The sequence below is a fragment of the Camelina sativa genome, chromosome 15, assembly GCF_030686135.1.
Source record: "Camelina sativa cultivar CO46 ecotype springtype chromosome 15, ASM3068613v1".
In the NCBI taxonomy this organism is placed as follows: domain Eukaryota; kingdom Viridiplantae; phylum Streptophyta; class Magnoliopsida; order Brassicales; family Brassicaceae; genus Camelina; species Camelina sativa.
Genome location: NC_141894.1, coordinates 13,045,770 through 13,071,998, shown reverse-complemented (window position 1 = coordinate 13,071,998; position 26,229 = coordinate 13,045,770). Strand labels below are relative to the sequence as shown.

Sequence of the window (26,229 nt, the reverse complement as noted above, 5' to 3'; positions counted from 1 at the left end):
TCTTTAAACACAATATTACAAATTTATATTATCCCTAGATTTTATCGATAGACCATAACGTTAACCAAAGATAGATTACAAAATTGATAGATTGATTGGTTACAAGTTAAATAGTAGGTTACAAGATAGATTACTAAATAAAATTTAACCAGTATTATAGCACGAAACTTATCAAGAATCATTAACAATATAAAACTTACAAAATATGTGTCTTTTTCAAGTCTTTATATTTAGCATATGATTTTATTGCATAATGTTTTATCCAAAAAAACTTTTAAAAACAATCACATAAATTATATTTTATAAAAAATTTACAATATAAATAAAATAAAATTCAATCCGTGCTCTAGCACGGGTTAGTAACTTATAATATTAATAGTACATTAGCTAAATTCGAAAGTTTGAAACCAAAATTTTTTTATGAATTTATACTAATTATTAATTTGTCGAATATTAATTTATAGAGATTTTAGTTTAGCTTTTTTCTTATATTTTTGATATAAACACAATGTCGTTTGAATAATTTGATGAATTATTTGTTTTTGAGTACTTTTTGATTCGTTTCTTGTATGTGTGGTATTGTTTTTGTTTGAATTGAACCTTTTTCTAACCAAAAATAAAAATTAATTTGATGAGGTTCGTTTTTTTTTTTTTTTTTTCCACAAATGAGCTTCGATTATAAAGTGACAAACTTTCAAAAAAAAATAACGAATACTAAATCAGTAAAGAGCAAACACAAATGGCGATGTTGGTAGCGAGTGTTCTTCATCTCTCTCCATTGGTGTTAGCCACCACGACTACGAAACCATTTCTTCAAAACCAGAGCAAGCATACCAAAGCCACAACGACCAATAGCGTCTCATCGTTGTCGTCGTCGTCTCCGATTAAGTCGTTGAAGAATTGCAAAACCATTGATGAACTTAGGTTGTTTCATCGTTCGCTCACGAAGCGAGGCTTTGATAATGACATCTCCGCTATAACTAAGCTTGTAGCACGAAGCTGCGAATTGGGTACTCGTGAAAGCTTGAGCTTTGCTAAAGAAGTGTTTAATTACTCAGAGGAGGAGAATGGTGAATCGTATGGATCTTGTTTCATGTACAATTCTCTGATTCGTGGATACGCGTCTGCTGGGTTATGCGACGAAGCTATTTTGCTCTTTCTTCGAATGATGAACTCTGGGGTTTCTCCGGATAAGTACACGTTTCCTTTTGGATTGAGTGCGTGTGCGAAGAGCAGAGCGAAAGGTAATGGGATGCAGATTCATGGTTTGATCGTTAAGATGGATTACGCTAAGGATTTGTTTGTGGAGAACTCGCTGGTTCATTTCTACGCAGAGTGTGGAGAGCTTGATAGTGCACGCAAAGTGTTTGATGAAATGTCTGAGAGAAATGTAGTTTCTTGGACGAGTATGATTTGTGGATACGCGAGGCGGGATTTAGCTAAAGACGCTGTTGATTTGTTTTTCCGGATGGTGAGAGACGAAGACGTGACTCCTAATTCGGTTACGATGGTGTGTGTGATATCGGCTTGTGCTAAGTTAGAGGATCTTGAAACGGGTGAGAAGGTTTATGGTTTTATCCGTAGTTCTGGGATTGAAGTGAATGATCTTATGGTTAGTGCACTGGTCGATATGTACATGAAATGCAACGCTATAGATACAGCAAAACGGCTTTTTGAACAATACGGTGCTAGTAATTTGGATTTGTGTAATGCGATGGCATCTAATTATGTGCGGTTAGGATTAACAAAGGATGCTTTAGGTGTCTTGAATTTGATGATGGACTCTGGTATTAGACCTGATAGGATTTCGATGTTGAGTGCGATTTCGTCTTGTTCACAGTTGAGAAACGTCTTGTGGGGAAAGAGTTGTCATGGGTATGTACTGAGGAATGGTTTTGACAGTTGGGACAACGTGTGTAATGCGTTGATTGATATGTATATGAAATGTCATAGGCAAGATACTGCGTTTAGGATCTTTGATCGGATGTCGAACAAGACAGTGGTTACATGGAACTCGATAGTCTCTGGCTATATAGAGAATGGTGAGGTGGATGCAGCTCTGGAAACATTTAAAACCATGCCTGACAAAAACATTGTTTCTTGGAACACGATCATAGGTGCTCTGGTGCAAGAAAGTATGTTTGAGGAAGCGATTGAAGTTTTCCGGTCTATGCAAAGCCAAGAGGGTGTCAATGCTGATGGTGTGACAATGATGAGTATTGCATCTGCTTGTGGGCACTTGGGAGCTCTTGATCTTGCGAAATGGATATATTACTACATTGAGAAGAAGGGAATTCAGGTTGATGTCAGACTTGGTACAACCTTAGTAGATATGTTTTCCAGGTGCGGGGATCCTGAAAGTGCAATGTTGGTTTTTGATAGTTTGGCAAACAGAGATGTCTCGGCTTGGACAGCGGCTATAGGAGCTATGGCTATGGCAGGAAATGCTGAGCGAGCTATAGGGCTTTTCGATGAGATGATTGAACAAGGGTTGAAACCAGATGGAGTTGTGTTTGTTGGAGCATTGACAGCTTGCAGCCATGGTGGATTGGTCCAACAGGGTAAGGAAATCTTCAATTCAATGGAGAAACTTCATGGAGTTGCCCCAGAAGATGTGCACTATGGATGCATGGTTGATTTGCTTGGTCGAGCAGGATTGTTAGAGGAAGCTCTGCAACTCATAAAGGACATGCCTATGGAACCAAACGATGTGATTTGGAATTCCCTTTTAGCTGCTTGCCGTGTTCAGGGGAACGTGGAGATGGCAGCTTATGCCGCTGAGAGGATACAAGTGTTGGCTCCAGAGAGAACTGGAAGTTATGTTCTTCTATCAAATGTCTATGCATCAGCTGGAAGATGGAATGATATGGCTAAAGTAAGGCTGAGTATGAAGGAGAAAGGGTTACGCAAACCGCCAGGAACTAGTTTAATACAGATTCGAGGTAAAACCCATGAGTTCACATCAGGAGATGAGTCACACCCTGAAATGCCAAAAATAGAAGCAATGCTCGAGGAAATCACCGCAAGAGCGAGTCACTCAGGCCATGTACCTGATCTTAGTAATGCTCTAATGGATGTAGATGAGAAAGAGAAGATCTTTATGCTTAGTAGACATAGCGAGAAACTTGCAATGGCCTTTGGGCTCATTAGCTCGGACAAAGGCACAACAATCAGAATAGTCAAGAACCTAAGAGTATGCTCTGATTGTCATTCATTTGCCAAATTTGCATCCAAAGTGTACAAAAGAGAAATCATTCTAAGAGACAATAACCGGTTCCATTTCATCCATCAAGGAAAGTGTTCTTGCGGTGACTTCTGGTGATTACAGAAACAGAAGTAAAAGAGGAAAGAGGAAGATTCACATTTCATTGTCTACAAGTTAACAAAGTGGAAGATTCACATTTCAATGCTTGAACAAGGTTTCCAGAAACAAAGTAGATACAAAAAGAGAGGTGTTCATCACATTTCATTGCTCAGGAAAGATTGGGTCAATGCAAGAGTGATAGATGGGATCAGAACTCCAGAGATGAGCAATGTGAAGAGGAGACGAAGTGACGCGATGTATCTCTTCAACAAGCCAGATGGTAGCTTCAGCTTTAGCAGGATGAATGATTGAATCCAAAGCCTGGTCTTCAGAATCAGTATCAAGTCTTGATTGATCCCAACCTTGTAACAGAACATTGGTGAGGTAATGCAAAGGCTGACGATAAAGCTGTTTGATTGACATGCCTAATCCAACCCAGCTTGTGAACGGAATCAAAGAGCCACGACTCGTCGGAACAGGAACTTGCTTCATGTACTCTTGATACATCTCTGCTCTTCTCAACAACGAACCTGACTCAAATGCAGAGTATTCGGTTAGTCAAAAATCAAATCTTTCGAGTTTCAAAAATGGTAAACAAAGGAGTATCAATCGTGTACCTTCTTCATCAGCGACGTGAGACGTATCAAGCGGTGAGTAGCAATCGCTGATCTCAGCATCAACATCAGATGAACCGGAGTCACCTGATGGTCGTAGATCCATCGTCATTGAGGTCTGCATGGTCGGTTAGATTCTGACGGCGCCGTAGACAGTTAAAATGTATGACGGCGATGATGACTGCTTCACGCGACTCCTTAAATTTAGGGTTTTTAACGAAGAAGACGATGAGGCGCCGCGTGTACACGTGTTAGTAAAAATCGTCACTTGTGAGTTGTGCGGTAAACCAAAAAATTAAATAAAATCGAACCGGCGCAAAGATTTAGGTCCGTCTAAAGGATTCGAACCGTGATAGCATCAGATGAGAAAACCAAAGATCTAAATTTTAATAAAATCGAACCGGCGCAAAGATTTAGGTCCGTATAAAGGATTTGAACCGTGTCTATACCCAATCGCATCTGATGGGTAAACCAAAAATCTCAATTTGAATAAAATCGAACCATTAACGACCCGACCCGGCGCAAATCTTTGAGGTCTAAAGGAGTCGAACCGGGTCAATACCCGTACCAGACCTGACCCGACACAAAGCAGCAAGCTTTAGGTTTTAAAGGTTTGAACTTTGATCGGAGAGACAAATACAAATCTGAACAAAAATGCTCACTAAGCTTAGGATTAGTAAGCTTGTTTCGTATACTATACCTCGGAGAATCTTCCAACGGAGGTTTTTGGTGACGAACAACGCTTTCTCCAACACTGAGGAGGAGTCACCGGTTGTTGTTGCCGCAGAGTCGCCGGAGCTACCTTCTTGGATCAAAGACTTTTTATCAAACAAGCCTTCTTCTTCTTCGACGAGTTTGGTCTCCGAAGACGATGAAGATTTCGTTATCCCTTCTTTGGCGAATTGGGTCGAGAGCCAGAAGTTTAGTAGTGAACAAGTCTCAGAAGGGAATGTGGTGAAGAAGAAGCCAGTGGAAGATATTGATAAAGTCTGCGAATTTCTGAACAAGAAGGACGCGTCTCACTTGGATGTTGTTAAAGAGTTGAGTGGTTGCAATGTGGTGGTTACAGAGAGTTTGGTTTTGCAAGTTTTGAGAAGGTTTAGTAATGTGTGGAACCAAGCTTACGGGTTTTTCATTTGGGCAAATTCACAAACAGGTTATACGCATTCAGATAAGAGCTATAACGCAATGGTTGATGTGTTGGGAAAATGTAGGAGTTTTGATTTGATGTGGGAGTTAGTTGATGAGATGAAGAAGAAGAAGAGTGATGAATCTGGGCTTGTTACGCTTGATACCATGAGTAAGGTTATGAGGAGATTAGCTAAATCAGGGAAATATAGTGAAGCTGTTGATGCTTTTTTAGGGATGGAGATGAGTTATGGTGTGAAAACAGATACTATTGCTATGAACAGTTTGATGGATGCACTTGTGAAAGAGAATAGTATAGAGCATGCTCATGAAGTGTTTCTGAAGCTTTTTGATACAATCAAGCCGGATGCTCGGACGTTTAACATTTTGATTCATGGGTTTTGTAAAGCTAGGAAGTTTGATGATGCTAGGAAGATGATGGATTTGATGAAGGTTACTGAGTTTACTCCTGATGTTGTTACTTACACAAGCTTTGTTGAGGCTTATTGTAAAGAAGGAGATTTCAGAAGAGTTAATGAAATCTTGGAGGAAATGAGAGAGAGTGGGAGTAATCCTAATGTTGTGACTTATACTATTGTGATGCATTCTTTGGGTAAAGCTAAACAAGTAGCTGAAGCTTTAGGAGTCTATGAGAAGATGAAAGAAGATGGGTGTGTTCCTGATGCTAAGTTTTATAGCTCGTTGATACATATTCTGTCAAAGACTGGTAGGTTTAAGGATGCGGATGAGATATTTGAGGACATGACGAATCAAGGAGTTTCTCGTGATGTTTTGGTCTACAATACCATGATTTCTGCTGCGCTTCATCACTCTCGAGATGAAATGGCTTTGTGTTTGCTTAAAAGGATGGAGGAGGAAGAAGAGGAATCGTGCAGTCCAAACGTTGAGACTTATGCTCCATTGCTGAAGATGTGTTGCCATAAGAAGAAGATGAAGCTGCTTGGAATATTGTTGCATCACATGGTGAAAAACGATGTTAGCATCGATGTGTCGACATATATCCTTCTCATTAGAGGGTTGTGTATGAGCGGGAAAGTTGAAGAAGCTTGCTTGTTCTTCGAGGAGGCGGTTCGGAAAGGAATGGTTCCTAGAGATAGTACTTGCAAAATGTTGGTAGAGGAGCTTGATAGGAAAAACATGGCAGAAGCAAAAGACAAGATTCAGAGTTTGGTTCAGTCAAAAACTATGACCCATTTACGCAGTCCTATTTCTGTTGTTTCGTAGAGATTAGTAGAGTTTGGAACCATGGCTCAAAGTTTTGTTTTCTTTATCTGTGGAATGATATTATACTCTGTAGCAGACTCTCTGTTTAGATCTCAAAGCATGTTTTACCTTACTGAAATGAAATGAATTCGCATGTTTTACCTTACTGAAATGAAATGAATTCACACGGACTATGTAATGTTTGATGAAGCAAATCAATGGATGACAATACATCAATGTCTAAATTGGGTATCTTGTTTGGCTAGAAACCGATATGAATTACCAAGAAACTAGAGCAATCCGAATAGGAATTGCTTCAGTCGTAAATACTAGCTAGCACAGTACAAACACAACAACAAATTGAGGCACTTATGCATATCGAATAAGCTCTCTTTCTCTATATTTTTACCATGAATTAGTCGTCTAAGAAGTAGTATGATCCCGCAAGCTTTTGCTCCCTGTCCTTGGTGGACTCTAATTTGTTGATCCTTGGCCTGAAGTTAGTCGGATCTCGTCTGAATGTGATGTTGAGGTGCTGCAAAAGGTCAACAAGTATTTTTAATTCAAGTTCTTAGAGGATTAGTCTTATAACAAAACACGTAACAATGTTTTGTATTACCGATAAGAAAAGGTTCATTCCGCTGAGGAGCGACTGTGGAGAATGAGCAGTACACTTGACGGCAGGCTGTCCTTCGTAGACGATAACTTTGTCCGCAAGGTAGGTCGCCATTATGAAGTCATGCTCCACGATAAACGCGGTCTTCTTCGCGTGTAGGATGAACCTTTTAATGACCTTTGAAGCTGTGATCCGTTGCTCAGAGTCTAGATACGCACTTGGCTCATCAATCAGATAGATATCAGCAGGTTTACCGAGGCATAGAGTTATGGCAACCCTCTGCCTCTCTCCACCAGAGAGTTTGCTTATCTCTTTATCCAAGAGCTCCTCAATCTGAAGCGGTCTCACTACATCCGACACAAATTGACGATGCACATATGCATCACGAATCTTGTCATGCAGCAACTGTCTCACTGTACACACACGCCTCGAACCAATCCCTTGCGGTTTATATGATACGTTAAACTCTGGCATATTAGCTGATTCTTCTACACCTTCTTCACGTGGGAATGCACCTGCCTTTGCATTAGGAAACAATGTTTCATTACTTCAAAGTCTTAACCCACAACAATGAAGAGAGAGAGAAAAACAAAAAGGAGATGGAGGAACTCTAGCTACCAGCATCCGGATGAAGGTAGTTTTCCCTGTACCGTTCTCCCCAAGCATTACAATAATCTGAGAGTCAGTGAACTCCCCTTCCATCACATCCAGCTTGAAATCTCCAATCTTTTGACTCATATTTGGGTATTTGTATCTTGCGTAAGACTTCACTTCCCCATCGCTCTCTTGTGGAGTATCAGAAACCTTGGGAAAGAAACAAATAATGATCAGTCACAGTCACACATAACATCCACTGATGCATGAGAGAAACAAAAAGCTTTACGTACCTTGAAGGTGAGAGATTCTTCCCTGAAACGTAAGTTCTCAGTGGGGATAAAGCCGGACAAGAACACGTTGATCCCTTCTCTAACAGAAAAGGGGAGAGTCACAACACCATAAGCTGTTGGTTTCCCATACAAACAGCAAACGAAATCAGACAAATAGTCAAGGACGCTGAGGTCATGCTCCACCACAATTATGTAGCTGCAACAAAACACAATACCATACGTTAAGCCTAATTATTATGTTCAAGAAAAAGAAAACAGAGAGATGATGATAAATAGAACCGCACTTGTCATGTCTGAGGAGCGAGCGTATAACTTGAGCAGCTTTGAGTCTTTGCCTCACATCAAGGTAACTGGATGGTTCATCAAACATGTATATCACTGCCTTCTGCAAGAAAACTAAAGCAATCGCAAACCTCTGCAGCTCTCCACCAGATATATCTTTTGGTTCACGCTCCAGGATCTTTGATGTGATCACGGGTTCGACCCCTGACCAAGACGCCCGAGACGTCCCGGACGGCTCCGAGACGCATGACCGAGAAGCATCGGACATGGACAGAACGCCTATCTCGAACGCGGCCAAGGCACCGGCGACCCTCCCAGGAGCCTCAACGCGACCAAGGGAGCTCCAGCAAGGCGACCAAACGAAGAATCAACTTGGAGGAGCAAAACATTTCACCTCTTGAGTACTTCAAGGCCAAGCTTCAACCTACGGACAAAGGACCCGAGGTTAGCATCACCACTTAGGCACATTGAGCCGCGACCAGCTTTGGGAAGCTTGAATTGAGTGTCTTCACCATCACGCCAGTGTGAAGACATCCCTAAGCCATTAGAAGGAGCTGTACTCTTTTTCCTACTTTGGGTTTGTCCCAATGGGTTTACCAAAGAGGTTTTAACGAGGCAGCAAACTCTAGTGCATCTCCACTTTGATCCCACTTGGCTCATGACTTGGAAACACTTATTGACATGCTTAGGAGCCAAGGAAGTGAAGATCCTATCCACGTTCAGCCAATGACGTGGCCACCCTATCCCCTTCCCTTCTTTTCTTTTGAATTTTTTCTAGATCCCTCTATGACCGTTAGATTGGTCTTTGCTTTGCTTTATCTTTGCTTTTGCTTTTTGGCCATGTGTATGGTTTAGATCATGGCCACGTCCCTAGGGTTTTTAGAGTCTCCTTATGTAAGCCTCACTATATAAAGGCATCAACCCTCATTGTAAAAATCAGACTTGAAAGAAATAGAAATTTTCACAAAGAGAGATTCTTTGTTCTTGTCTCACCTCTCTCCTTAGCCTAAGTCCGGGACTTGGCTCTTGAGAAACCCTAAGAGATTCACAAACCGGGTTTGTAATCTCTTAGTTGACCGTATCAAGAGGAGAGCCAACCCTCTTGTGTCGTCGCATCAAACCACCTCTATTCCATCGCCCATCTCTTTCGTCCCACCGTCCCAACCTCGAGTTCTCTTCCGCTTGCTCTCGAGTCTATCATCGATTCAACTTCGCCAGCCTCGAGTTCTTTACCATCAGCCCTCGAGACTTCCCAGTACCATCTCGCGTCGTTTCCACCTCCGTTTCCCACCGAGTCCTGCCATTAGCCGTATCCGCTCAGCCGCGTCCGTACGTTCTGAGAAGGCTTCACGACCGTCTTCACAAACCGTTCGTTGGAACCTCCTCAACTCTCGTTTCTGTCGTTTGAATCCTCTCTGGATTCGAACCCTTGATGCTTGGCCGAGGAAAGTCCCACCGATTCTGACTTGACCGAAGATACACTCCTCCATCGATCCATAGCCGCGTCCGCGGGTCACATCAATCTTGGTCAACTCCATATCAGCACAAATCTCCGCCATCATTCCTTTCTCGTCCAGCTTCTCAAGTGTTTTCCCAAGCTCACCAGGAGCACGTTTTTTTATGTCTTCTACATGTTGTGGCTTCATAACGGCCTGTCATACAAGGTGGAGGCGTTAGACTCAACCTAGTGTACTACTTCTTCCTTATCATTAGTATCTTTCTACCCTAGTTACCTTTAGATTCTCTTCTATGAGTCGTGTGAAATAGCTTTGAAGTTCTGACCCGCGGAAGTGATTCAAAACTTCCTTCCAAGCCGGACGATTCTGCATACCCAACATGGTAGCTAGGTAAGTAGTAGAACAATGTCATAAGTCATAACATATACACATAAGGACTAGATCGTTACCTCGTATCTGCCAAGATTTGGTTCTTCTAATCCAGCCAAGATTTTGAGAGCCGTTGATTTACCAATACCGTTTTTTCCAACCAAACCTAAGACTTGCCCGGGCCTTGGAACTGGAAGCCTGTGCAATTTGAAAGAGTTTCCCCTATAACGGTGGATTGTTTCTTTCTCCAATTCCTTAGGAAGATTAACAATCTGAATAGCTCCAAAAGGACACTTCTGCGATTGTTGCAAAACAAAACGAATCTCACTTAGTGTGTTCCAACATGAATGAATGTGTTGTAACCAAATACTACAAACCTTCACACAGATACCACATCCTATACAAAGCTCCTCTGATATGAAAGCAGACTTGGATGCTGATGTCACCTCGATACAAAGCTTCCCTACACAAAGAGAATTAAAACAAACCGTGTGAGGCACACTAGGTTATAGCGAGAGAATGGAAACGAGGAGAAAGTAAGTAAGTACCCGTCTTGACAACAGGGCAGCTCTTCTTGCACTCCTGTCGACATTTATTCGGCTTGCACCGGTTATTATTCACGATAGCAATCCGCGCCGATCGATCTGCCATCCTGCAACTGCAAAGTATGAAAAAATGTATATATAGCGCAGATCGGAAGCTTAGATCGGAGATGAGGAGGTCTCAAGAAGCTTTAGATTAATGAGAAGATGGATCTACGAACCTACGGGCTGTGAGGCGGCAGATTAGGGTTTAGGTTTTTTTTGACTCTGTCTTCTTTCTTTCTCTTTACGACTAGGGGAAGATTTGTTTCTCTTCAAAGTTCAAAGTATTTTCTTTTGTCATAAATAATTATACAGTAAAACCTCTATAAATTAATAAGGTTGGAACCATGAAAATAACAATTAAAAATAAATTAAAAATAAGATTTAATTGTTATAACTAATATTTTTATAAAATCAGTTACCAGGAAAATAACAATTATCATAATTTGAATATAGCACACAAAGATTTTTATATAATAAAAATATTAAAATTAAACTCTAATAAAACTTAATATGTATATATATATACATATATTTATATAATTTTCTATAATTATTAATTTATATTATTGATGGGACTATATATTTACAAAGGATTTTCAAAAAAATTATTATCTTATTATATTATCCAATTGTGTCCAAATTACACTAGTCCCCACATGGGACCGAAGAAATTTATTAATTTATAGAGGTTATTAATTTACCGAGTATTAATTTATGGAGGTTCTACTGTATTTCCATCCTTAGAGGGGGTATTAAATTGGTATTCTTAAGGATTTGATAGGATTTTAAAGTTTTAGAATTTTGAAAGATTTGAGAAAGTTTTTAAGGGATTTGGTTATGTTTTAAAGTTTTTCTATTTTAAAAAAGAAAATGAAGTGTGATTCTATGAGAATTTGCTATTAAACTTTTAGGTGATTTTAAAATCTATATATAATAGCAAACTCACTTTTTGTGTCAACTTTTAATCCAACGGATGAGATTAGTTACAGTTTTAATCCAACGGTTTAAAATTATTAATCGTGTCTTTTCGTCGCACCCCCATCTTTCAAAAGTCACACATTTTAGTCTTTGCATCTCTTTGTTGTACCTCTTGGTTTCAAAAATCACATCCATTATTTTTTATACCTTTTAAATCACACATCTTAGTCTTTGCATCTCTTTGTTGTACCTCCTGGTTTCAAAAATCACATCCATTAATTTTTACACCTTTTAAATCACACCTCTTAGTCTTTGCATCTCTTTATTGTACCTCCTGGTTTCAAAAATCACATCCATTAATTTTTACATCTTTTAAATCACACCTCTTATTCTTTGCATCTCTTTGCTGTAACTCCTGGTTTCAAAAATCACATCCATTAATTTTACACCTTTTAAATCACACATCTTAGTCTTTGCATCTCTTTGTTGTACCTCCTGGTTTCAAAAATCACATCCATTAATTTTTACACCTTTTAAATCACACCTTTTAGTCTTTGCATCTCTTTGTTATACCTCCTGGTTTCAAAAATCACATCCATTAAATTTTACACCTTTTAAATCACACATTCTTAGTCTTTGCATCTCTTTGTTGTACCTCCTGGTTTCAAAAATCACATCCATTAATTTTTACACCTTTTAATTTCACACCTCTATGTGTTACACCTCTTTGTTGTACCTCCATGTTTCACATCTATTAATTTTTACACCTTTACATTTCACACCTCTATGTCTTACACCTCTTTGTTTATTATATATAAACTTTTCTTGACTACATAAACAAGTTTCGAAAAAAAAAATTCTGAGTACTAAAGAATTGTATTATTGAAGTATTTTTTTAACTTTCAAGCATCAATCTCTAATTCAAGGTAATTTAATATTTTTGCTGCGAATGACCTGTAGTGTTTCTCGGTTAGATTATTATTACTGTTAGTCGACACTATTAAGTTCATACATTAATCTTATTTTTGTTAACTTTTAGTCTCTTCAAAATTTTTAGCCTTTCCGGTTTTTATGTTTTTGCATGGCTAATGTTATTAAGTACGTGTGCCATATTTTTTGCATGGCTAATGTTTTTGATTCAATGTGCAGATTTTATTTTTTGACTTTTTGGAAAAACCAATACCAAGATACGAGAGGCATGATGATATGCAGTGATGCTGGAGCTACGGATAAGCCAAATTTTTTTAACAAACATGGTATAATTATAATTTTATATATGTTCTTATTTTAACCTATTTTTTTTCTAACAAACATGGTATAAATGTTAATTTTTTTCCATTAGATGTTCATGGTCCAGGTTAGTTTGCATTTTTTGTAAATAAAGTTTTTAAAAATTTTAGTTGAATTATAATTTCTTATACTTTCTGGGTATCAAACATTTTGATAATATATTGAAATATTACAAATGAGCATGGAAATAGAGAGCTTGTGACAACACAAAATCAAATTCTATAAAGCGTAAGCACGACCAAATGACAAGTCAAGTTAGAAAGAAAAGATCTACTAAAGGTAACTTATTTAGTCTTTGATGACTTTCTAATCTGTATATACAACTTTTTAAAAACATAATGTATAACAGTCACTTTTAGAGTGATCTGGAATCTGCCAAAAAAAAGAAAATGCAAGAAATTTATAAAATTAGTGTTTAGCCTAAAGAAGAGAACATCAAAAGGTGAGATATTATTATCACCTGTTTCACCACATCGACTTTGTTTTCGCTATCGTTTATTGAAGAACATGATGGTACCGATTCATAGACATAAGTGGGAAATCAAATAGAGGGGGATGCAGCCTGGATGGAGAGCAGTCGACACGGTGGAATGGGATGGATTGGGAGAGACCAACATAAAATCCTATGTTCTATATTTTATTAATTTTCTGACTTTTTTAGTTTAATTGAATTACTTTGATTGAATAGCTGATGAGTGTACAAGTTTTTGTCTATATGCATTCTTAGTCTGTTACGTCTTGGATTTTTTTTCTTTTCCAAAGAGGAATATGTGATTTGAAGCAAATATTACAAATCCATGTATCAAATGTGTTAGTAGGAAATACGGCAATCAAGATTAACCCATTAAAAGGGAGGAAAGAAGGGGGTCTTTTGAGGGAAAACGTGAGACCAATATGCATGTAACTGTGGAAAGCATTATAGCCAAATATATATCTCTAAAAGTTGTAGCTGAAGAATGTGAGTTACTCTATACTAACCAATTAGGTTTGATTGGTCCGTCATATAAAACTCGGTTTTGTACATATCTAAAAGTGAGAGAAAAAAACATCCACAAGCATAAGTGAAATTTTATATATGGTTAAAAGTAATGTTCATTGTAAATCATTTGTATACAAACTCCACTTGCTTACAACATCGGAATATTGATTGTGATTTGTGAATCAGTAATCTATGGAAAGAGAAATCGCGTATCAAAGTGAAGGGGAAACGAAACTCAATCCAGCCATCTACTCTGATCTCAATCTTCGACCTTCCTTCGACAAGTGGCATTTAGTATTTTCTCGATATAGTAAATAAACCAAGAGAGAAGCAGCCTCATATGTATTTTGATTGATAATGATCAACAACAGAGACAATTTCTAATAGCGAATTAAGAAAGGATACCAATATATAGCACTATATGGTCGGAGACAAACATAAGTAAAATTTTATATATGGTTAAAAGTAATGTTCATAGTAAATCAAACTCTAAAAAATGCTCACTTTTGTGTGTGACAACATAAAATATAAGAACATTGAAATGAACCTTTGGCTTTTTAATCAGCAGAAAGCAATAGCAATAAGTGAAAATGATCAAATTGATTGAGAAAAAAAAGAATTTAAGATGAATTACAAGTGTTAAATTTCAATTTAGGATTTCACCTCCCCGTGCGGCAACGCACGAGTCGCTTTCCTAGTATTATACAACACAAAAGGAAAATCCTATACCAAAACAAAATCAGATCGAGTCTTATGTGGTTATATTATTGTGGATAACTTCATGCTACCGTTCATGTTCTAGATTGGCCAGTTTTCTCAATAGTTGTGTCGGAGAAGGAGATTCACGGCTGAAGAAGATATTGTTGCCGATTCCTATGAGGAGAAATCTGAAGATGCAGAGTAACGTGAAGATGGTTCAGAGACATTTCTTGTGGAGCACTAAACCGAGAAAGTACGATATGATACTTCACTCCATTTGGTTTAAGCTTCTCTCAATTAGAACCAAACTTCTTCTAATGATCATGATCCCGATTCCTAACAAGATCATTCTTAATTATGTCTTCCCATATATATATATGTAAGCACTGATACATATATTAATAAAATTTATTTCCATTAACAAACGGGCCTTGTCAATTACTAACACTGTTGATTCCACTCAATGTACAGAGGCTAATCTTTCTTGTTAGTGTTATGAACTCCGCTGATTTCTTGTTTATGTTATCTTGTGACAGAATGCTGGCTTACTTCCTTACACATTCTACGTTAGAACTTGTGTAGTTTTGTATGAGATCCAAGCCAAAAAAAAATATTTGGTAAAGTACATTGGTTCATAGAAATGATCCCAACAAAAGAAAAAGCTTCAACAAAAACTAGAATTGTTGGCTAATTATGCAATTCCGGTGATATGTCAGGATCTCCAGGCATGTTAGAAAGAAGAAAGATTGTTCCTGCTAAAAAACCAACCAGGGGAGAAAGAAAACTTCACACAAATAGCATCAATAATCATCACTGCATAAACATTTGATCTGTTATGGTGTTTCTTTGAAGTGAATGATTCAGTCGCAGAATAGTCAGAGTGTTTCTCCTAAAATGCAGAATAGTCAGAAAATTACCATAGCTGAGCCTTTATAAATCAAGCGCTGCTAATTGGCTGGTACATCGCTGCTCTGAGCCACCAACTCTTTGAAAGGCTCCACTGTCGAGTGTCGAATCGAGACTCGTCTTCACACTAAATTCCGTGCCGAACGAGCACCTGATGTTCAGTCACAGCTCCTCCTTCACCAGACTGTGGCTGACTCGTATCTCCCTCTAATTTCTAATTTCGGATCCTATAAGTTCAACAAATCGCAGAGCTCGTGAAATTGATCCGGAGCCCTAGCCCTAGATAAAATTCAACCAAGTTTGAGAAGACTCAAAGCTCTATGTTGATAGAAGGTTCGTAGCAAACTATCTCACTATCCTTTTCTTCCGGTTTTGATTTCGCTCTTTGTATCCGATAGTTTTTTTCTTCCAGAAATCCTTCAAAATTCTATCTCAAACGGTAAGATTTGATTAGTCATATTTTACAACTAAAAAACCAAAAAAAATCTCCTAGAATCCTTCAAAGTAGCATTTCAAAAAGAAGTTGTAATATTTTGAATAACAGTAGATTTTAAGTAAGTTTTATAAATCATTGATTGAATAACAAGGGATTATAAAATATTTTAAGTAATTTTACATAAATGTCAAGTTGAATAACATAGGATTTTAAAAGATTTTTAAAAATCATCAATTGAATAACAAGTGATTTCAAGAATACTCTAAAATCTTCTAAAATACCAATTTAATAACCAAATCCAAAATATGGAAAGTGGAAACAAACAATAGAAAAAAAGTAAAAATTGTGACTCCAAATGTCCGAAGCGACAATGTCTCTGTTGCATTGCAGCTCGTGCTCACAAGGTGGAGATGACAAATTTGGGCAAAGTAGCTGACGCTTTAAGAGTCTATATATGAGAAGATGAAAGAAGACGGTTGTGTTTCATGATGCTAAGTTTAATAGCTCAATGATATACATAGGCCCTGTTCAGAAGAGTGATGCTGAAACAGCGGCAGCGACCAGAAAAAATGACGCAAACAAAGGCAAAATCATGATTGATCAAAAATAAATAGTCGCTGGAGTTGGAATTTATTGTCGCTAGTTCCGGAGAAAGAATCGCTGAGATTTCTGGCGATTGTTTTAACGGACGCGGCGACTGCAAAATCATTTATTACTCACCGTTTTTCTTACGTCATTTGTCGCTCATTTCAAAACTCATTAAAAACCAAGATATATTCTAATCGCTGAAAGGTGTCACCGGCGACACTGTAACGAACAGGGCCATAATTCGCTCAAAGTTTTCCTTTTTCAACTGTGGAATGATAATCATACTCTGTTATTAGATCTCTCAATCTCAAAGCATTTTTTTTTTTTACTTTTACCTTACCGGAACGAAAAAACAAAAATTACATGGTTTTGTACTTTTGTAACGTTTGATGAAGCAAATCAATGGATGACAAATTTTGAATGTCTATATTCTTGTTTAAGCTTCTAAATCCGGTACGATGCGGTTTATTATCGAATCCCATTAATAGATAATTTAGACCCGGTAAGTTCCGGTTTAGTAAAATTTCCGGTATGGTATAAAGCAGGAAAGGGTTTTAGTTTACAAAGCAGAGAACCCTTAAAAACTTTGGTGTCTTCTTCATCTTCTTCTTTGCGCCGGCCGTTCACTATCTCTCTCTCTCTCTCTAAAACCCTACTCAAGCAAAAGCTTTCTTCAATCTTCTTCGTAATTAACCGTAAGTTTTCTTCTATTCCTTTCTCAAATGGTTTGTTTCAATCTCAGTGTTCATCGTCTTAGTAAAAATCTCCAACTTAATTAGATTTGATAAACCCTAATTTTGTTCACGGTTATAACCTTATATCCTTAGATAAAGAATCAAACTTTATTGTCACACAGAAGGTAACGAACCGTTGGTGTCATATAAACCCTAGTTTTTTTTTACCCAAATGCTTAAAAGTCTGAATATTTTGATTCTGAGTCGAGTCTTGTTGTTGTTTGATTCTGTATCACTCTGAACCTAATTTTTGTTTGTTAATATTGAATCTTTGAGTAGATGTCGTTAGAAGAGGAGATAGTATCTGATGATGAGATGAACATGATTGATGAGGATGACGCAACTGACTCTGAAGCAGAATCACTTTCAGATTCCGATACAGAGAACGAGATAACAGAGAAATTAGCTGAGCCTACAAAGACTGCAGTATACAACAGAGCAGGGTTGCTTGATAAGCTTCAAGATATAAGCTGGCCTGAAGATGTTGATTGGACTCATAAGCTTACTATTGAGATTGACCAGGAACAAGGTATAGATGTGAACGATGACCTTACGAGGGAGATGGCGTTCTACAATCAAGCTCATCAAGGGACGATACAAGGGTATGAGAAGTTCCAGGAGAGGGATGAGATTTTCCTCAGGCCGGCTAATTACTATGCGGAGATGGTGAAATCGGATACTCATATGGAGAAAGTGAAGTCTAAGCTTTTGTATGAGAAGAAACAGATGGAGGAGTCTGAAGAGAGGAGGAAAGCTAGGGATAATAAGAAGATGGCTAAGGAAGTACAGTCTCAGAAGATGAAGGAACGTGCTAAGGAGAAGAAGGATAATATTGAGTCTGTGAAGAAGTGGAGGAAACAAAGGCAGCAGAGTGGTTTTAGTGATAAAGGTGATGTGCCTGAACTTGATTTTGAGAGTGGTAAGAGTTTCCAGAGAGGTGGTGGTAAGAAAAGACCAGGTGTGTCTCCAGGGGATCGATCAGGTGGTAAAGGAAAGTCTGCTTCGAGGATGAACAACAAGAAGAGAGAGTTTAGGGATTCCAAGTTTGGTCATGGTGGTAGGAAGGGTTTGAGCAAGCAGAACACTGCAGAGACTACGAATGATTTCAAAGGCGGATTTAAAGGTGGAAAAGCTAGTGGAAACAAGAGGCAGAAGAGGTAAAAGGTTTGATCATCTATCTAAACCCCATTTCAAAAACTACTATAAACTATTTTGTCTTTCTTGGTTATTTTAAGAACTTGTATTTTCGTTTTGGAAACCCTGTGGTAAGGGTTTTAGAACCAATATCTTTTAGCTACAATTTTGTACTAGTGATTACTTGAATTAACAAAGGCCTATGTGTTTTCAAAGAATCGAGATTTTGAAAGAACTTAGCTGGCAATAATGTTTCAGCTACTATATAGACCACCACTGCTTATTGACAGAAGGTTCTGCCATAAATTTGAAGGTCACTTGAGCCGTTTTTTTCTTAGAACAATCCTTTTTCGTCTTCCCTCTCACTCTCTGAGGATTGGTAGACTCTGCTTTTGGAGCTTATTTATCATGTCTGCTTCCAATACTCTGTTCATGTTCTATTCGTGCAAAGGCCAGTTCGTAGAAACTCGCGCTCCATAGCGGTTTGAATCTGATAATGGTGAGAAACGGAAAAGTGAGGATACCAGATGGTTCTTCAGCTGTGGCTGTGGCTCTTCTCCCTTCCCATTTCTATGAATCATGGGAAGTTCATAACCGCATAGGGTTCTAATTTCCAAACCCACTTTTTCCTCACTAAATTATTCAGAACTTTGCAACAGCATACCTAGTCCTTTTCAAGATTATCATCGAAAATAATTACCAAAATCAGTCATATTTAGATCACCCACATAGCGTAAGACTAGCTCCTCAAAAAAGAAATGAAACATTTATAAGGTATGAGCGTTATTAACACTTAAAAACATATGATAGTAATACAACAAAACAAAGCTTAGAACAGAAAAATATGCTGACACAAGTAGCAACTAGCAAGTACCTTTACAAGTTTTATTCTGGAACCGGAACCAGACTTGGAAAATATACATAACCGCAGACAAAAGGCTTATCATCGCTACGCAAATCACATCGTCCCACATCAATTTGTTTTTCAACTATCCCATCTTTACTAATCTTGCAAACTCTAACGGTAACATCATCATCTGTTTCATCTTCAGTCTCTTCCTCGCACCATACAATGATACTATCTTCCTTGTCAATAAAATAACATGGATGTGCGAGATCTTGATCGGTATGTAATGTCGGGAGATCAGGACTACTCACGTCTAAGTACTTGGTCCATGAAACAACCTCATCGCTCAATCTGTTTGTGATCCAAACCTCGATCTTCAATGTTTCTCCATGTTGGTGTAACAAAGAAAGCCTATCTCCTCGGAAACTCGATAAGGCCGCTGTATCTAATACACCACATCTAAATGGAAGATCGCAAACAAGTTTGAATGTCTCTGTCGAGAAATCAAAACTTTGGATGAAAATTTCAGGTCTATTGTTCCAATGTGCAATCCAATACATGTTTCCTTTCACAGACACACCCTTGCAAGGCGGGTCTATAGACCAATCCAAACTAGTATCATCAACAAGTACTCTCCATGAATCAGATTTGAAATCATATAGCTGAATCTTCGGTTCACAAGTCCCTGCGGTTTCAGTCTCATCTTCAAGCTCACCATCGAAAATCCTTACAACTTTGTACTCACCACGACATACATTGTCATATCCAACACCGTAGAAGTCATTACTCGAATAAAAATCCATTGGTTCGATCCATTTGACTCGGTTCAAAAACGGGTTCCAAACTGCGAGTTTGCAGCTTCTTGAACCTATGTTCTTGCATCTACATAACAGTAATCCATCACAATGGACCATAGCTGAGATTTGAGCTAGATTATGAAACACGTCTGGAACTGGTGATGATGAGCAAGCTACGTTCACCGGATCGATGATCTGAACATTTTGATCGATTCTTATGAAACGTTCTTGATCTTGAACAAGATCCAAGTATTTGTAGATGAATCTCTTGTCCTTCAAGAGAGAGTGCCATTGTTTACACGTCAACTTGAACTGCGTCAAATATTCGATTGGAGTTCTACAAAATATTTCTTCTATTATATCTATAGGAAGCAACGAACGTTCAGTTGACGAAGCCATGCAAAATTGAGAGGAAGAAAAAAAAAGTAAATTATGACACACAAAGAAATGATCTCGCTTCTAAAAACTACGTCGTGAAATGGTTGGTGATAAACAACAATTTAACGTTACCTCTAGTTTTTTCTTTTAGACTATGTGACGTGAAATGGATTTTTCCGTATATGGTTGACAAGAGTTTCCCCTTTTTTCGAGTTTAATTTGAGGTTTTTTTTTTTTTTTTTTTTTTTTTTTTTTTTTTTTTTTTTTTTTTTTTAATTTGAGGTTTATATTGAAGAATATGCTGCAATCGAAGTAATTAGCTCTGTTAGACTGTTAATATTTTATTAAACGGTACATATTTACTACTTATACAAATTTATGTTTTACAGCAACTCAGCAAGCCACGTATATGCTAGAAATAAAGAAGACACGATAACAGATATATGTCCTAGTCATGCTCTTAAAGGTAGAACAAAACTTGGTGATGAGACATGTACGTGACATCACTGAGAATCACGATCCACCAATTATATAACTTTTTAAAAAGTATTTAGAAATGTTTTTAGGAAACTTCTAGATTTCATTGAATGATGTTTTCTCTTTTTTTTTTTTTCTTTTTTCTTTTGTGTTTGGATAATCGTTTGGACTGTGTCCAACCGTGGCTCTGGTGTGATAAGATGAACACTCGTTACATGCCAATGTCTCCTTCCTATATAATCAAAAACAATCCATTATTTTCCTCAAGAAACACATCAACAACAATAATGACAATGATCAAGAAACTAAACAAACGCTAAAAGATTTTTAAAACAAGATTGGGAGTACTGTCTTAGTCATGCTGCTTTAAGTAGAACAAAACTTGGTGATGAGATGAGACACGTAAGAATACGATCACTGAAAATCAAGATCCACCAAGTCGAGATCTCATTGAATGTTTTCGCCTTTTTTTTTTCTTTTTTTTTCTTTTGTGTTTGGATCCACCAAGAGATCCACGTCTGGATTGTGTCCAACCGTTGCCTTTGGTGTGATAAGATGAACACTCGTCGCCATGCATGTCAATGTCTCCTTCCTATATAAACAGAAAACAATTCATTATTTTCCTCAAGATACACATCGTGAACAATAATGGCAATGACCAAGAAACTAATCATAACACTTCTCCTTCTCATCTCCATAGCTTTCGTCCATTGTTTGGCCTTCCATGTGGAGCTCGAAGAGTTCAAGCCACCGCAGCAAGAGGAACAAGATGTTCATGGCGGGGGCGGCTCAAGCAAGGGATGGCAGGAGGAGTTATCGGAGTTTCCCTACCACTTTAAGAAGCAGAGTTTCAAGAATTGGTTCCAATCGAAGGAAGGTTTTGTGAAAATGTTGCCTAAGTTCACAAAACGTGCACCGAATCTCTTCCGTGGGATCGAAAACTACAGATTCTCGTTGTATGAGATGGAGCCAAACACTTTCCTTGTGCCTCTCCACTTGGATGCCGATTCTGTGGTGATAATACTACAAGGTCAAGGAGTCGCTGAGTTTGTGACGGCTAAAACAAAAGAATTGTTTCACTTAACCAAAGGTGATGTGGTAAGACTCCCTTCCGGCATCACCCACTTTGCCATCAACACTAACCAGACCGTTCCTCTTCGCTTCGCCAAGATCACCATCCCCGTCAACATCCCCGGCCAGTTCCAGGTCCACTTATATTGTTTTAATCATTCCTATTTTTTTTTTTTCACAATTAATAATTATTCATTGTTTGACCAAGACAGTGTATAGTTTGACTCAGTCATGTTGTTGTGTCTATTAACGTAATTTGGTGTCTATTAACACGTACACGGTTTGTTCCAGAATTACTTCTCTGCTCCATCCCAGTTTCAGCAATCCTATTTCACAGGGTTCAGCAAAGAAGTCCTCTCTGCCAGTTTCAACGTATGCTTCTTAACTTCTCTATTTAATATTCATCATATATATCAGCCTTAAGTATGTTTGTAGTTCTCACTACATCGTGAAAGTGATTTAGTAAGGATTGAATTTAAGTTTGAATACATTAGGTAATCTCTTGAGTAGATGCGGAAAATAAATTTTAGTAATCCTTGAAAATAAAAATAAATGGCCAAGCTTTAACTCTTAAATCTTGTGGTAACCAAGTTTTTTTACTAACTATATAGATACCGGAAGAGTTGGTAGGGAGAATATTTTTTGGGTCACAACAAATGGGACAAGGGATTTTGCGAAGAATTACTCCAGAGCAGATCAAGGAAATTACCGAAAATTCTACTTCTCGTTCAAACAAAGACAAAGACAAGAGCACGAAGTTTAGCCCTTTCAATCTCTTTACACACGGTTCAGTTTCAAGCTACACCAACGACTTTGGTCATTTCCACGAGGCACAACCTGACAGTTTTGATCAAATCCAAGACCTTCAAATCGCCGTCACATGGACCAACATGACACAGGTCATACAAATCAACAATCCCTATTTCCATGTTTGTTTTATAGGTCAATGGTTAATAACTAGCTAATATGTGATACTGATTGTGGAAATACGCAGGGTTCCGTGTTCCTTCCTCAGTATAACTCTAAGGCAACGTTTGTTACGTTCGTGGAGAATGGTTGTGCCCGCTATGAGATGGCTTCTCCGTATTCATTCCAAAGAGAGCAACAACAACAACAATGGTGGCCTGAACAAGGAGGAGAAGAGGAAGAAGATATGAGTGGACAAGTACACAAGATTGTCTCAAGAGTGTGTAAAGGCGACGTCTTTATCATTCCGGCAGGTCATCCATTCACTATAGTCTCACACGACGAAAACTTTGTCTCGGTAGGGTTTGGTATTTATGCATCCAACTCCATAAGAACGTTCCTTGCAGGTAAAGAAAGGGTTTTTTTTAATTGATATTTTCCTAAAATATCTCTTCTTTAAGTGTGTGTCTCTCTCTCTGAAAAGGTAACTTGAGAGTGTGGTTGTGTTATAGGGCAAGGGAATGTGTTGAGCAACCTCGACACGGTAGCCACGAGAGTGGCGTTTGGTGTAAGAAGTAAAGTTGCGGAGAAACTTTTCACGAGCCAAAACTATTCCTACTTTGCGCCTACTACTCGTAGCCATCAACAAACTTGAGAGAAACGCGAGCCATCGTTCCTATCAATCTTCAGCTTCGCTGGTTTCTGAGAATGCGTTTACAAGTTGCTACGAATGAAAAGGTTTGGTATATATATCTGGCGATGTAATAAAAATAAAAATAAAAACGGAGGATTGGTAGACTTTGCTTTTGGAGCTTATTATATATGAAAAGGTTTGGTATATATGTTCTACTTGTGCAACCCTGATTCCTTTATGGGCAAGCCAATGGCCAGTTTGTAGAAACTCGCGCTCCAGCCGGTTTGAATTCGATAAAGCTGGCGAGAAAGGGAAAAGTGAGGACACCAGATGCTTCTTCAGCTGTGGCTGTGACTCTTCTTCCATACCATTTCTATGAATCATGGGAAGTTCATAACCACATAGGGTTCTAAATTCCAAACCCAGTTTTTTTCCTCACTAAATTATTCTGAAATTTTGCAACAACATACCCACAACGCCTAGTCCTTTTCAAGAATATGATACAAAATAACACAACCAAAGACAATCTCATAATTAGATGATTAGATCACCATAGAAAGTTTAACTTCTCAAAAGGAACTATGATATTAATTGTTTCAACCGTGAAACATTTGTAGACAATTTTACTCTGAATCAGATTTGAAATCATAAATCTGAATCTTTTTACTCTCGTCTTCGAGCTCTCCATAAAATATCTTTACAACTTTGTACTCACCACGACATACATTGTCATAGCTAGCCTATACCGTAGAAGTCATTACTCGAGTAAAATTCTATTGGTTCGATCCAATTGACTCGGTTCAAAAACGGTTTCCAAACTTCGAGTTTGCAGCTTCTTGATTGTGGGTTCCATCACAATTGACCACCATAGCTGAGATTTGAGCTACATTATATTGTGAAACACACGTCTGAAACTGGTGATGGTGAGCAAGCTACGTTTATAAAGAAGTCTAAGTCAAAACCTGCATTTGAGGCCGAAGGTTTCAAAACCAAGAGTGTGAAACAAAGTAGGCCCAACAACTTTCAAATTTCGCAGCCCATCAAGCCTTCTAAGCAACGGTCGACTCTGCAACTCGCAAAAGACAAAAAGAAAGAAGTTGCAGAGGAAGCTTCAAGCGTTGGTGAAAATTAAAAGAAAAAACAAAAGAGGTGAGCTGTAGTACGACTGAGAGGATAGGGACGAGCAAGCGATTTGACACTCTTAACCTCCTGACTGATGATGACATGTGATGTGACAGCCGGACGCGGTCATCTACCGAGTCGCACGGACGGATGGTCGATGCGGACGGACGGAACGAAACTCTCTCGGGCTGAGGAAACTAGATGAGGTTTTCCTCGGACAAGGCTCGGCGATTTGAATCCAGTGAGGAAACAAATGGTGGAAGCGAGAGATGAGCTGAAACGAACGAGCGGATCGAGAGATCCGACCTTTGGTCTCGGCTTCGGTCAAGCAGTCTCGGTCGCGATACGGACGATGCGGTGATCGGTTCCCGGAGTTTGAAGGTAAACTGCGGGAGCGGCTCTCGGCAACGCGGCGGTAAGAATCCTTGGTGATGCGGTACAGATTCTCGGTGATGCGATAAGGAAGGTGGAGTCGAAGCGGAAGTACAACGAACGGTAGGGACCGGACGTGATACGGTAGGGATGGACGCGAAGGTGGTTTGATGTGACGACACACGGGAGATGGCTCGGCCCGTGATACGGTCAACTAGTCGATGTCGAACCCAGTTCGAGATCGGCTAGGGTTTCTCGGTAGTCAAGTCCCGGACTTGGACTAAGGAGAGAGGTGAGACAAGAACAAGATTCTCTCTTGTGAAATTTAATTCAATACTTCAAGTCTGATTTTTACAATGAGGGTTGACGCCTTTATATAGTGAGGCTTACATAAGGAGACTCTAAAACCCTAGAGACGTGGCCATGATCTAAACCATACACATGGCCAAAAAGCAAAAGTAAAGATAAAGCAAAGCAAAGACCAATCTAACGGTCATAGAGGGACCTAGAAGAAATTCAAAAGAAAAGAAGGGAAGGGGATAGGGTGGCCACGTCATTGGCTGGGACGTGGTGAAATAATCTTCACTTCCTTGGCTCCTAAGTCTCTCTTTAAATGTTTCAAGATCACGAGCCAAGTGGGAACGAGGTGGAGATGCACTAGGGTCGCTGCCTCGTTAAAACCTCTTTGGTAAACCCATTGGGACAAACCCAAAGTAGGGAAAAGAGTACAGCTCCTTCTAATGGCTTAGGGGTGTCTTCACACTAGTGTGATGGTGAAGACACGCGAATCAAGCTTCCCAAAGCTGGTCAAGACTCAAGGCTCTTCATTGGTGATGCTAGCCATGAGCCATTGGGGGGGGTGAGCTTGGGTTGAAATGTCCATTGGTGGCTTGTCTTGCTCCGCCTTGATGATCCTGGGGGGGTGAATGATGCCTCGTTAGTCGCCTACGCTAGCTCCTGGTCGCCAGTACAGGTTGTCCGAGAGTTTGGGAGGCGTCCGAGTGGTGGCCGGGTAGTGTCCGAGGGCTGCGAGTATTCTTGGCCGAAGGACCAATCCCGTGATCACATCATTCCCTCCCTCTTATTGAAGTTTTGTCCTCAAAACTGTGCTCATTACCTGGATCAACAAGGAAACAGTAAGGCCTTAAGAGAAAAGGATAAGACTTCCCCGGTAAGGCCAGTGGCCTTGAGAGCTGCGATCCCTTCATGAACCGTGGTTTCTTGCTGAGACTCTCCTGGATGCCAAACAAAGGTTTGATCCGCACCAAAGTTTAATGAACACGTCGCCATAGGACCATGTGCGGTAACGGCCTTGGCGCTAAGAGTGGAGAAGGATGGCTCGGTATAGGCGACTCCCAGCTGGAGCTTACTACTTGAAGTAGTCATGAATAATACCGAGTGAAAAGATCCATCAATGGCCATCTCCGGTGGCCTAGCTTGCTTGAAACTCCCCATTACCGAGCAAACTCCGGA

At 39.0% G+C, this 26,229-nt stretch overlaps 6 protein-coding genes and 1 pseudogene across 7 annotated transcripts; 4 read left to right on the top strand and 3 right to left on the bottom strand.

Annotated features, from left to right (window-relative positions):
* The first annotated feature begins 739 nt into the window (after positions 1-739).
* Positions 740-4,256, top strand: LOC104746729 (pentatricopeptide repeat-containing protein At3g22690). Its single transcript, XM_087489052.1, has one exon. It carries the CDS (start codon positions 740-742, stop codon positions 3,320-3,322), a length of 2,583 nt encoding a protein of 860 aa, XP_087345178.1. The 3' UTR covers positions 3,323-4,256.
* On the bottom strand, positions 3,255-4,923 carry LOC104746728 (protein RDM1-like). The gene is made up of 2 exons (XM_010468255.3): positions 3,922-4,923; positions 3,255-3,834 (listed from the first exon to the last, which is right to left on the bottom strand). The coding sequence occupies exons 1-2, from the start codon at positions 4,040-4,042 to the stop codon at positions 3,467-3,469; spliced, it is 489 nt and encodes a 162-aa protein (XP_010466557.1). The 5' UTR covers positions 4,043-4,923; the 3' UTR covers positions 3,255-3,466.
* Positions 4,573-6,436, top strand: LOC104748444 (pentatricopeptide repeat-containing protein At3g22670, mitochondrial pseudogene; annotated as a pseudogene). Its single transcript, XR_015582525.1, has one exon. The product of XR_015582525.1 is annotated as a pentatricopeptide repeat-containing protein At3g22670, mitochondrial pseudogene (transcript).
* Positions 6,427-10,736, bottom strand: LOC104746726 (ABC transporter E family member 1-like). Its single transcript, XM_010468253.2, has 11 exons — positions 10,645-10,736; positions 10,430-10,539; positions 10,259-10,344; positions 9,962-10,177; positions 9,789-9,878; positions 9,573-9,707; positions 8,058-8,233; positions 7,774-7,969; positions 7,505-7,690; positions 6,890-7,405; positions 6,427-6,805 (listed from the first exon to the last, which is right to left on the bottom strand). The coding sequence occupies exons 2-11, from the start codon at positions 10,530-10,532 to the stop codon at positions 6,686-6,688; spliced, it is 1,824 nt and encodes a 607-aa protein (XP_010466555.2). The 5' UTR covers positions 10,533-10,539; positions 10,645-10,736; the 3' UTR covers positions 6,427-6,685.
* A 6,114-nt stretch (positions 10,737-16,850) lies between these two features.
* LOC104746725 (putative rRNA-processing protein EBP2 homolog) lies at positions 16,851-18,370 on the top strand. Its single transcript, XM_010468251.2, has 2 exons — positions 16,851-16,979; positions 17,298-18,370. The coding sequence occupies exon 2, from the start codon at positions 17,298-17,300 to the stop codon at positions 18,177-18,179; it is 882 nt and encodes a 293-aa protein (XP_010466553.1). The 5' UTR covers positions 16,851-16,979; the 3' UTR covers positions 18,180-18,370.
* A 526-nt stretch (positions 18,371-18,896) lies between these two features.
* Positions 18,897-20,287, bottom strand: LOC104748438 (putative F-box protein At3g22650). The gene has a single exon (XM_010470078.2). It carries the CDS (start codon positions 20,193-20,195, stop codon positions 19,038-19,040), a length of 1,158 nt encoding a protein of 385 aa, XP_010468380.1. The 5' UTR covers positions 20,196-20,287; the 3' UTR covers positions 18,897-19,037.
* A 445-nt stretch (positions 20,288-20,732) lies between these two features.
* On the top strand, positions 20,733-23,468 carry LOC104746724 (vicilin-like seed storage protein At3g22640). The gene is made up of 5 exons (XM_010468250.3): positions 20,733-21,857; positions 22,014-22,094; positions 22,334-22,621; positions 22,717-23,035; positions 23,141-23,468. The coding sequence occupies exons 1-5, from the start codon at positions 21,300-21,302 to the stop codon at positions 23,281-23,283; spliced, it is 1,389 nt and encodes a 462-aa protein (XP_010466552.2). The 5' UTR covers positions 20,733-21,299; the 3' UTR covers positions 23,284-23,468.
* The last annotated feature ends 2,761 nt before the right edge of the window (positions 23,469-26,229 follow it).

Bases quoted from the DNA above. Each gene is read 5' to 3' on its own strand.
- LOC104746729 (XM_087489052.1), top strand. From the start codon at position 740: ATGGCGATGTTGGTAGCGAGTGTTCTTCATCTCTCTCCATTGGTGTTA.
- LOC104746728 (XM_010468255.3), bottom strand. From the start codon at position 4,042: ATGCAGACCTCAATGACGATGGATCTACGACCATCAGGTGACTCCGGT. The intron at 3,835-3,921 runs GTACACGATTGA...CATTTGAGTCAG, and splicing joins TCACGTCGCTGATGAAGAAG to GTTCGTTGTTGAGAAGAGCA.
- LOC104746726 (XM_010468253.2), bottom strand. From the start codon at position 10,532: ATGGCAGATCGATCGGCGCGGATTGCTATCGTGAATAATAACCGGTGC. The intron at 9,879-9,961 runs GTAACGATCTAG...TTGGGTATGCAG, and splicing joins CAAATCTTGGCAGATACGAG to AATCGTCCGGCTTGGAAGGA. The intron at 7,406-7,504 runs GTAGCTAGAGTT...CCTAATGCAAAG, and splicing joins CTACCTTCATCCGGATGCTG to GCAGGTGCATTCCCACGTGA.
- LOC104746725 (XM_010468251.2), top strand. From the start codon at position 17,298: ATGTCGTTAGAAGAGGAGATAGTATCTGATGATGAGATGAACATGATT.
- LOC104748438 (XM_010470078.2), bottom strand. From the start codon at position 20,195: ATGGCTTCGTCAACTGAACGTTCGTTGCTTCCTATAGATATAATAGAA.
- LOC104746724 (XM_010468250.3), top strand. From the start codon at position 21,300: ATGGCAATGACCAAGAAACTAATCATAACACTTCTCCTTCTCATCTCC. The intron at 22,095-22,333 runs GTATGCTTCTTA...CTAACTATATAG, and splicing joins TCCTCTCTGCCAGTTTCAAC to ATACCGGAAGAGTTGGTAGG. The intron at 22,622-22,716 runs GTCATACAAATC...GGAAATACGCAG, and splicing joins CATGGACCAACATGACACAG to GGTTCCGTGTTCCTTCCTCA.